Here is a 12,512-nt window from a genome sequence, read left to right on the forward strand (position 1 = left end):
ATTATTTATGGTTTGAGTAAGTTTAAAAAAATGCTATTTAACCAAGTGTTTGGTGCACTTACATTCAAATGGGCTCTCCATCATTCGACGCTTGAATCTGTAGTACTCTGCCATGGGATTGATGTTGTAGAAATCCCTTGCAGTCTTCATTAGCTTCTCCTCTATCAGATATTTAGTTATGTTTGCCAAGTCTACCGGGAAATGACTTTTAGGAAGCACCGCAAGCTTCAGTGTCAGATAACAATTGCTGCAATATAATATAATATGATTATGATATGATATAAATTGTTTACAAACCATTATAAAGTAAGTACATTGGTCAATGTAACATGTTGCAAAGAATATGTTGTACTCATTGAAGAATGCAGCATTATGTTAACAAAATGGGTTATTAGAGCTGAATATGTGGGCTTTTCCGCCATTAAAAAGATGCAGCTGCATATTAAAGCTAATGGGACTTAGTTTAATTTCTGAATTCCTGGTTTGAAAAACACGGGCTACCATAAAGCGGAAGTTGGAGTGTCCATATGTACTCAAACAACTGTATGACAGAATAGCAAGAAGAACAACATTATGACAAGAATATTGTGTTTACAATATCATGTAAAAATATTGTGTCAGAAATATTGTGGAACCTAATATCATCAATCTATATGAGAGATGGTTTTCCCATTTTCAAGCGTTGTATGCCTTGGAGGATTCTGATTTTCCTGTTGTCATTTTGCCAAGTCTACCAAAGGATATTCCTATATTAGATGAGGAACCAGGAGAGGTTCCAGAAATTGAGCCTATGAACTTTACTGTTGATGATACTGCAGACGCAATTCTCTCATTAAAAGCTGCTAAAGCCCCTGGACCTGACAAAATCCCCAGTGATTTGCTCAGATCTGAACCCTTGATTTGGACGAGTTATATTAAGCTTATTTCTAATGCTATAGCAAAGGGAGGGGGGGAAATTCCGGAGGGGTGTTGAAATCATTCCAGTGTACAAGAAGGTAGACCCAGGTATTCCCTCAAACTATATGACTATAAGTCTCTTGGACAATTTACAAAAAATGTTTGCAAGACAGATCTTGGAAAAACTATTAGTGTGGGCTGATGATAACTTGGTTTTGTCACCATTCTAAGCTGGATTTCGTCCGAAGACCAGCACGTCTGATCAAGTTTTTCGTTTGGACTGTCTCTATTGGAAGTACGTTTTACTTCGTAAGCAGAGACGTGGATTTTGTGGACCTTGGGGCTGCTTTTGATCTTGTTCCCAGGGGGAAACTGTGGAATGTGTTGCTTAAAATAGGGGTTGCCGGGAACCTGGTCAACCTTATCGCCAAGTTGCACACTGGAAATTATGCCCAGGTCTGCTGGGGTAGCAAAGGTGAGCTGACGGATTGCATTCCTATCTTGCGTGGTGTACACCAAGGGCGCGTCCTTGCTTCCATTTACCTTATATAGTAATGATATGGTACAAGTTCTTTTAGATTGCCAGAATGACTCTCCTCTTTTAAATAATAAAAAAATACCAATTGTATTATTTGCAGCTGATTCACTACTCATTTTAAAAAAACCTATGGAATTACAGGCATTGATTAATAAATTTCAGGGCTTCTGCACAAGCAGACGCCTAGAAATAAACGCAACTAAAACTACTTTATGGTGTTTAGAACAGGGACGGACAGAAATTGCACTCTCCGGGCAGGAACTGATGCACTTGGAAGAGTGCATGATTCAGATTATTTAGGAGTCAAGGTCTCAGACAAAATTAGCTGGGTGCTCCAAATTAATAAGAGCACACTTATTATCAAGCTTAGAGCTTGTTGTAGGTCAACACCAGAGACTGTGGAGCATTTACTGTTCTTTTGTCCTCAATATTTATATTTCAGGCATGAGTGGATACACCTGATATGTCTAAACCTTAGGACCAAAATCCACTCAATAGCTTTTAGGATTCTGACAAGAGATACTTCTATACCAGTAGTGTTTGCTGTCAGCTGCTATCTGGCTGCAGTATGGCGCAAACGTGAATTCATCTTGTCTTTGTGAGGTTGAACTTCCAAGCTATGATTTATGTATTTTCCTATTTGACTTCTTGATTATTTTATTTTATGAGGTTATAATTTATAAATCTGAGTCCCGAACCAGATAGTAGTATTCCTTTGCGGGGAGACGTGGGTATGCTTTGGAAATTGTTGGGATGTATCTAAGTATATTTATCGTATATACTTGATTTATTTTAAGCTTTGATTTGAGTTAAGTAAAATACATTACAATGTTTGTATTCTTGTTATAATAGATTTGATCTTTTTTAGCTTAAAGTTTTATCCTGAATGTTTATACTTGTTTGCTTTGATGTTTTTTACTAATAACCAAATAAAACATTATTTGATTTGATTAGAGTCATGCACCTACTCACGGACTAATTCAGAAACTCATGCACCCACTCACACACTCACTCAGAAACTCACACACACACTCACACTCACTTAGAGACGTATGCACCCACCCACACACCTTCAAATAGACTCATGCACCCTTTCACAGACCCATTCAGACTCTCACACACCGACTCACAGACCCACTAGGAGATTCCCGCACCCATTCACAGATCCACTCAGAGAGTCATGCACCCACTCACAGACCCACTCAGATGTCATCAGTGATGTCACTGACCATGTCATAAGTGATGTAATATGTGAGGTCATAAGCAGTGCATTGCGGGGTTGTAAGTTATAGTTAGCTGAGGTAACCATAGACGCTGAATTTCTATGGTTTTGCACAAGTGAAATCTGAGCCTAACTATAATGTCCCTGTAACCTTTGTTTTTTTCAGTGAATATATAAAAACCATGCATGCCCTTGCTGATAATTCAAATGACATTGATTGCTCTACACAAGAACAGCTGTCAAATCTTGGTACCACTGAGAATTTACCCGCTCCAAGCCCATTTCGCCCAGCGTCTACCTTCATCCCTCTCATGCCTAAAGACGCTATCGATACTTTTAGCGACTGTGTCATCAACGACCTCAAAGCACTTAATCGTAAAGTTCTAAAAACCATGAAACATCGCTCATACAGAGACAAACAATATTCAGCATTAATGAAGAAACTAAATGAGAACGCTGATATAATTGTAACCAAGGCTGATAAAGGTGGAAACGTTGTGCTGTGGCCCAAAACCCAATATCTAGAAGAGGCATACCGCCATCTTAATGATGCCACATGCTACAGAAGAGCCACGGCCAATGACATGAGGCAACTAAAGGACTTAGTCCAAAAAGAACTTGGGCAATGGAAGAGGGATGGATTATTAAACAAAAATGAATATAGTTTTTTTAAAGTTGATTTTCCCATCACAACAGTCCTTTACTTCATCCCCAAGGTACATAAACAAGTGGTGCCCACACCCGGCAGACCAATCATATCAGACCAGAGAAGTCTGTTTTAAGCTATGTCAAAATATGTGGATTACTTCCTACACTAATTTGTTGAGGAATTACCTTCTTTTATTAAAGATACTGGGCATTTTTTATCCACTGTACAATCCATCATATGGCAAAAAGAGTACCTATTTATTGTTATGGACAAATGCTCATTATATACTAGCATAAGGCATATTGATGGACTGAATGCAGTCAAATTCTATCTGGATAAAAGAAATATACATTTTTACCAAAATAATGCCATGTTGTTACACATGATTGGACTATGTTTAAACAATAACTACTTTATGTTTAACAATGAGTTCTTTCAGCAGCTGCGGGGTGTGGCTATGGGGTCCTGCTTCTCCCCCAGTTACGCGTGTTTACACGTTGGCTGGTGGGAGGAGCATGTCCTCAGGCACACCCACATTGAGCAGTATGAAGCTCATGTTATTCGATGGTGGCGATTTATTGATGACATTTGTTTTATTTGGAACAGGTCAATTGAATCAGCCAATGAATTTGTGAAATGTGTTAATGACAACAGGTTAAATCTAGAATTTACTTCCCAGATCAGTGCAAAAAGGATAACTTTTCATCGTTTACTCTGAGGTACTTACCGTGCAACGGAGCTGCAATACCCTTATTTTTGATCCATCACCATTCTTTAGCCCACTCTGCCACCCCAGTTCAGACATGGCCATATGCAAATCAGTCTGACCCTGTGCCTCATGGGAACAGTCCAGCCCGAACTGCCAAACCATGCCTTCCCTGGACCAGAATCAAGCTTCCCAGGACCGGTTTCTGGCATTTCAGCCGTCTTCAGCCAGGCTTGCTTGAATCCAGTGGCAAAGTGAGCAAGGGACTCACGTCTGAGCATACCCTGCCAACTTATGGAGAACAAAGCACAGGGTCAGACTGATTTGCATATGGCCATGTCTGAACTGGGGTGGCAGAGTGGGCTAAAGAACGGTGATGGATCAAACCCAGATCTGTTCACTGGGTGTGAGTATTTGATTGGTTCTGATGCTCCGTCCATCACCACCCCCTTTTGTACTGCTTTGTTCGCCATAAGTTGGCAGGGTATGCTCAGACGTTGAGTCCCTTGCTCACTTTGCCACTGGATTCAAGCAAGCCTGGCTGAAGACGGCTGAAATGCCAGAAACCGGTCCTAGGAAGCTTGTTGCCGGTCCAGGGAAGACATGGCTTGGCAGTTCGGGCTGGACTGTTCCCATGAGGCACAGGGTCAGACTGATTTGCATATGGCCATGTCTGAACTGTGGTGGCAGAGTGGGCTAAAGAACGGTGATGGATCAAACCCAGATCTGTTGACTGGGTGTGAGTGTTTGATTGGTTCTGATGCTCCGTCCATCACCACCCCCTTTTGTACTGCATTTACAATGAGGCGTGCCATTGTGCAAGGCTAGGCAGATGCGTATCGTATCTGCCGGCGTAAGGTTGGTGCAGTGCTGGAGTCGTGTCGCGGGCGTGATGCAACTCCAGCACCGTTACAAACCGGCCTATCTTTAACATTCTGCGTCACGCCTTACGCCTGCTTCGAGCAAGCGCAAGGTTTTGACGCAACGGCGTTGGAAAAGTGACTGAGTGGAATCTTGTAGATTTCACTCAGGCACTTTTCCGAGGATTTCCTGCGATGGAACACCCACACTGCGACGGTACGCCCACATTATACCTGACGCAGGTATAATGTGGCATAGGGGTTTACGGCATGACGCATCTCCTTAGATGTGTCACGTTGTAAATCCGTCGCAGCGTGGCGCTTGCTGTACGCCGCCGCTGCATCACATAAGTGACTGAGCGGCGGCGCAAATGTGTCGTACGGGGCTCGTAAATCTGCCCCTAAGTCGTTCAGCTTACTAAATCCCAATACTCCCTGTCTGACTCATGGAGGATCTCCAATCCGACATTTAAGGAATATTCCTTTTATTCAGCTCCCCATCGCTCCCAAACAAGGATCGATTATATTTTTTTAAGATTGGGTCAATACTGATCTCGGAACATGCCCCGGCTTTGACAAACATTGAAATCCTTAATGGCCATAACAATACATCGCATTGGCAGTTCAACAATTTCTTGCTCACTGACAAATGTTTTCTTGCTTCATACGAAACGTTTGTAACTGAATTCTTTTACCAAAATGACACTGGTGATACTCTCTTTCATATTGGATGGGCGCTTTTAAGTGACCTCTTGAGGCTTTATGATTAACTATGTATCCTTTAGGAAGAAAATTTAAGAAAAGCAGTCCAATGCCCTTTTAACCAATATCAAACAACTTGAACATGCTTATTATACATCTAAAAACAACATAGCGGATCTAGAAGTACTGATTGCAGCCATGCTTTAGTGTGTTTGACACTCTACTTCGAGTTAATGTAAAATTCCATGATGGCAAGAACAAGGTTGGTGCTTTGCTGGCTAATTATCCAAAACTCAATTGCTACATGATTCAGATATTGCCACTTGTTTTGCAGATTATCACCACAATTGTACACTCTTGAGACTAGTCTTTCTGACAAACTAATAGACTCCAATTTTTTTAACCTTAAAACTCAGAGCAGTGGTGCATTTGATGCCTCTCCTCTTGAGGCTGCCTTCACAATGGATGAACTAGAATCAGCTGTCAAAGGGTAAGGCGCCTGGTCCGGATGGTTACACTGTCGAATATAATCTTAAATTTTCTCATTTACTCTTTCCTAAGCATTTTAAATTAATTAATTATTTTCTCTCTTTAAAAGGTTTCCTTGGAACATTCACTGAGGCAATGATATGTATCATTCCCAAAAAGTATAGAGATTTCACACTTCTATTTCTTTAATCAAAACTGATTGCCAAATTTTTGCCAAGACTATTGCCTTTTGATTATTCTTGGTCTTGTAGCCTCAAAACAGTCTTGTTTTGTCAAACATAGCAACATTGCTGACAACTTACGCATCTTCCTGATTACTATTAACAACGCAAATAAACTCACTTACTCTCTCGCCGTGCTCACCCGAGACGTGGAGAAAGCTTTCGATAGAGTTAACAGGCAGTTTCATAAGCCCTGAAATGGCATGGCTTTAGTCCCCTTTTTATACAGCTGATTGCCTTGCACTCGGCAAGGATGTCCTTTATCATACTTATTATTTATTCTCACACTAGAACCCTTCCTACATCAAGTAAAGACTTCTGACACCCTTTCTGGCTTTAAACGTAAAGACAAGCTGCATATGCTGACAACATTCTCTTATTCCCGTGACAACCATAATCTACACTTCCAACCTTTTTTAAGGATTTGAAATCATTCTCATATGTTTTCAGCTATAAACTTCTTTCCACTACCTCTCAAAAAGAATAAATAGCTGCCATCAGAAACCTTCCAGTAATTATATCAATCAAAGCCGGTTCCAGAGCAGCACCCAAGCATCCTTTACATTTGTAGATCACTCTTTACAATTGCAGAGGAACTCGTTTTGCACATTTGCATTTCTTTCAGGCAGCTTTCTTCCCGATTTCGTTTCAAAGCACAGGAAGAGACTAACTGAATTACACTTCAGCTGAAGCATTTAATGTAAAGGATTGCAATAATCACAGATGTATAATAAATGAATGACGAACATGCATTTTGAAGAAATTTTACATCATAAAAAAAATATATATGCAATGCTGGGCAATTAGTTTATTTTGCTATCTGCACAATATACGCAAAAGTGCTTGAGACATTTTACAATCTCCCACGAAATACATGTACTAACTTTCTGTAATCAAAAAACAAACATTTAATGTAATATCCCTTAATTGCTGGGTGAAGACAGAGGTTGCTAAGGGAAGGAGAAGGACTCAAGAGAGGAAATAGTGGGAAAAGGAGAGTTGGACAGGCCAAGAACAGTGGGGAAAAGTAAGGAGAAGGAAGAGAAGAAGGGTCAAAGAGAGGGAAAGTGAACCCGACACTACAGCAAAAGGAGAGATAACATTCACCCCAGTTATAGTCCAATTTCGCAATAGGCAGAGGCGCTGCATTCCAACAGCTACAGCACTTCCAAAGAGGCCCAGTTGTAGCTCCTAAAATCGCCTCTCGGCTGATACTGCAATGCTCTAAACAGAATGCACAGGGTGCAGGAATATGCGCAGTGTAACTGTTTAGAGCACATGGCAGGCCAACTTTCTAAAGCTGCAACCCCTCCCTTTCCAAGTCGTCATGCTGTGACGGCATGAGAAAGGGAGGCGTGGTTAGGCTACTGATGATAGACATGCAGCCCCGGGAGTACAGGGCTGATACTGTACTCGCCCGGGGCTGCTTCAGGGTGTGACGCTTTTAAGCGTCATTTGTGGGCGGTCCCAGAGGACCCCCTTTTGTTGTAGAATCGGGCTGGCAGCTTGTCAGCCCATACTACTTAACTTTTAATGCTTCCAAAAGACACATGCGTACACGCTTGTGTCTAAATTAAACCTGCCTGCTTCCTGACTGCCTGAGGTCCCTTTTGGAGAATGGACGGACTAGACAGGTAAAGGCAGGGAATGATTTTGGGATCATTTAAATAGGATGGTAATTGCTTTTTGCAATTACCATCCAAATCACTTTTAATTAGATGGGTGTTGCCTCTCCGCCCACCCCCAGAAATCGCGGCTGATCCTGATCCCCTAGGACACATGGAGGGGTCTATGAGGGACCCCTCATGGGCAAAAAATTGCCCAATTCTAATTTTTTCAGTTGAACCGTGTATCTGCGGATCCACTGCAGCGCTCAATGCAGCCCCCCAGTATAACTCCACAGTGGATCTGTGGATCCGAGACCTAAGGGGAAAAAAGTACTCACACATCAAACCCCGCCATGCACGGCTGAAAAAACTAAAGAAATTCACTGAAAAAAATAAAGGTTACAGGGACGTTCTTGTTAGGTTGACTTATAGTTATACTTATCTAAAGAAACTATAACTCTTGCCGTTAAGTAACTTTAGGCCATGGGTTATAATTTCTTAATTTAAGGACCGTAAGTATAACTATAACTGCTGAATTTCTATGGTTTTTGTGGGTAAAACATCAAACTAACTATAATGTCCCTGTAACTTTTGCTTTTTACAGTGAATATATATATATATTTCTTCGTCTTCTTTGTTTTGTCGCTTAACGCTGTGCTCCTTAGCACGGGAAATGTCAGCAGAAGACGGAGCCCCGACTGCTCAATCCTTCCTTGGAGTCTGTGTTCATTGAGGATTGGCAGTATTGGATATTCAGAACTGTTCTCTCCAGGTTTATTGAGAACTCACCGCTTGACGCGTTTTGGCCCACAAACATCGGCTTTGGTCACAAAAAGCAAAGTGGCATTTTTTCACCTTTATATACACATGTGACTTCACAATAGCTATAAACATAAAAGTTAAAGGTTTAAACACTGGTCTTCTTCTTTTCCGCTCAGTGTTTCGATTTGGAAACAAAAAATTAATTTAAATGGAAACAATGTTTCAGTTCACACTGTTACATTGTGCAGCTTGATACATTGTAATTCTCAAACACAAAATTAATCCTCATCGAGTGACTCTTCTCTCTATGTTGCACATTGATGTTTTGTTTTAGGATTTGCATGAAACATTGCACAGTTTTACCTAGTGTATCTATTCATGCTAATAAGTGTATACTTTTTTTACTCATTCAATTCCAGCTGGAATATTTCATGTATCTTTTTTCACATAATATCTTCATTGCTGACCAACAGGCTTTGCTCAGCTGTGCATGAACACAACATTATTATATAAATTATAAAAGCAACCCACACATTTTATACAAGACCCACATTTTTACGTGTTTTTCCCGAATGGTGTTAAACATTCAACAATAAAACACAGTTTTGTCACACTTCTATGAGGTTTTTTTCTAAAATTCTCTTCACTGGTGTTCAAATTGCTGCCGTTGTACAAACTAGATGAACTAAATTTAACCTGATTCCTAATCTGCATTTCATCTTGGATTGAGAAAGGGATAGAGGGGAATGTGAACAGATCCTCTTCCATATGTAAACCGTTGGGCACTTTGCTGTCTAGTTCTAGTATATATCTAGACTGTAATTGATGTAGTTTCTTTTTCCTGTTACTGCCTCCTAATGTTTTTGGTACTGAATCAATTACATAGTACCTAAAGAGTCTTTCATCACCTCCATGTATTGTACTGAAATGTTGCACAACAGGATATGTTTTGTCATTATTTTTGATCGCACTTATGTGCTGCAAGATACGGTTGTGCATCTGATGCACTGTACTACCTAGCTAGATTAGGGCACATGAGCATGTTGAAACTAAAATAGTAACTCTGAAACTGTTGACTGAATTTTTGTCGTTTTGATCTGCTTTTAATCGGATAAAAATTATAAATTTTGCAACTATAGGAAACACAGTGTTACATGCCATCAGTTTCCATCCAAGTTGCCTCAAAAGAAGCATCCGATATATGGGGAGAATAACGAGAAATTACAGGGAAGAGAGTGAAATGATTAAGGCACAAAAAGAGTTATCCATTAAATTCAAGCAGAGAGGAAACATTAGTGGCAGCTGAACAGAGAGCACACTCATTAAAAAGAGAGATTGTGATTTTTGGGAATACTAGTAAAAGAAAGGAATCAAAAGCTCAAGAAAGGAGATTCATAATGAATTTCAGTACTGAGTGGCCACAGATTAGGAAAAGCATGGCCAAACATTGGCAGTTGGTTTGGAACAACTCAGTGATAGGTAAAAAAAATTGCCAGATGAGTACCAGTGATATATAGGAGAGAAACATCTATGAGAGACATATTTGTTAACACAAGTCAGGACGTCATAGAAAAAACCCATTGGCTGTCAAGACGTAAGGGCTTCCGACAATGTGTAAAATGTAAAGCTTGCCAGTATGGTGTAGACAAGATGGAATACACTTCACAAGGCAAACCATGTAAAATCATAGGAGCATACCACTACAAAACTGAATTTGCAACATACGTTTTAACATGTCCCTGTGCTCTTGTCTATGTAGGGAGTATAGTGCACTAGGTGCAGCACATACGTATGATAAAAAATAATGACAAAACATATCCTGTTGCACGACACTTCAATACAATACATGGAGGTGATAAAAGGCTCCTTAGGTACTATGTAATTGATTCGGGAGGAGGTAAAGAACTGGTAACCTGGAAAATTCCTTCATGAGATAGCAGTATTCCTTGTATTCGAGAAGACCCTTGTCTCTCCAGGTCATAAAAAGGTCTCACACTCATGTTATACATTTCCCTTTCTACTGCTTCATAGTAGTTGCTGTCACTGAGCTGGGGAAACACCCATTACAACGACGGTGTTTTCACGCGCTGCCATCGCAACGCGACTTTCTCATCGCAGGAGGCTTTACATCGCATGCTTTTAGAACGCATGCTACTAATGCGCATTGGCAATAACATCGCTAGCCATGACAACGAGTGCTGCGATGACATAGGGGATGGAAGGTGACGGGATTAATGACATGCGTGCTGCGGTGACATAGGAGTGACATAGGAGATGGGAGATGGAAGGTGACGGAATGAATGACATGAAAATCAAGGACAAGACAAAATAAAAACGCTTTTTGTATCGAGGCTTAAAATGACGGGATATGACATGATGACGTCATATCATAGCCACGGGCCACACATCATATGCAAATGGGCAAACGGGCCGCCAAATAAGCACGCCACGGGACAAACATGATGACGTCATAACATAGTCACGGGCCACACATCATATGCATATGCAAATGAGCAAACGGGCCAGACAAGACATCATATGCGCCACGGGGCAGACATCATATGCAATGACATATGGTCACATTAGGGAAACATATTTTTAACTACAGATGCAATTGCACAGAAAATGACAGCACGGGGCACGTGAGGGATTCTCAAGGCATCATATGCGCCACGGGGCAGACATCATATGGAATGACATATGGTTATATGAGGGAAATAAATTGTTGCACGGAAGATGACAGCACAGGGCACGTGACGGATTATGACATGAAAAACGTTTTACATGACGGATTATGACAAATATTATTTTACTACAGATGACATGCACTTGCTCAAAATAAAAACGTTTTACATGCAAATGGGCAAACGGGCCAGACAAGACATCATATGCGCCACGGGGCAGACATCATATGCAATGACATATGGTCACATTAGGGAAATACATTTTTAACTACAGATACAATTGCACAGAAGATGACAGCACGGGGCACGTGAGGGATTCTCAAGGCATCATATGCGCCACGGGGCAGACATCATATGGAATGACATATGGTTACATTAGGGAAAAACATTTTTGCACGGAAGATGACAGCACAGGGCATGTGACGGATTATGACATGAAAAACGTTTTACATAACGGATTATCAAATATTATTTTACTACAGATGCATATGCAAACGGGCCAGACAAGACATCATATGCGTATGCAAACGGGGCAGACATTATGCGATGAATTATGCAAATTCATTTGTTAACAATACATATCCACGGGACAGACATTATGCGATGACTTGTATTGACTAAAAATGAATATGCAATTAGCAGGGGCAGATGGATGGGGGGGTGGGGCACGAACACTCAACGGTTTGGATTTAAGCACCAGTAATACACATTATGCTATGCTGTGACATGACCTCATAGCATAGCCACGGAAGGTGACAGATGCAACGCAAAGATGACAGATGCAACGAGTGCTGACATGAACAAAGGGCAGGTCACGTCCAGGTAAGTGACTTCAAGGCTTACATATGTGACTTCAAGGCTTACATATATATGTTTTAAATATTACATAGCAAGGTGACAGTCTTTTTTTCATTTGCTCAACAGGCGGTTTATGCAGTTAAGTAGCACAGACGTTATGGACGTTGTTCCGGGACTCGACGAGAGACAGAGAGCAGGTGGAAGGCAGACCTCCGCAAAGGTAAGAACTTAAAATTACCTATAAACATCTGTATAAGAATGCGTGCAGTTTTGCAAAAACATGGTTACCTCCCAATCTAGGGAAACGTACTGCATGTTCCACAGCATTGCTTGATTGAAGCATTTGGATTTGGATGACGGACAGGCACTCGAATGAT

The 12,512-nt window shown here is 40.9% G+C and overlaps 1 protein-coding gene across 1 annotated transcript in view; it reads right to left on the minus strand.

Annotated features, from left to right (window-relative positions):
• APOLTP (apolipoprotein lipid transfer particle homolog) overlaps positions 1-12,512 on the minus strand; it is a 1,292,669-nt gene that overhangs the window by 73,938 nt on the left and 1,206,219 nt on the right. Inside the window, exon 68 of the mRNA XM_085632129.1 lies at positions 63-247. Within this exon, the coding sequence (XP_085488255.1) occupies positions 63-247 (185 nt within the window). The remainder of the gene's footprint in view (positions 1-62; positions 248-12,512) is intronic.

The sequence above is a fragment of the Triturus cristatus genome, chromosome 10, assembly GCF_964204655.1.
Source record: "Triturus cristatus chromosome 10, aTriCri1.1, whole genome shotgun sequence".
NCBI lineage: Eukaryota > Metazoa > Chordata > Amphibia > Caudata > Salamandridae > Triturus > Triturus cristatus.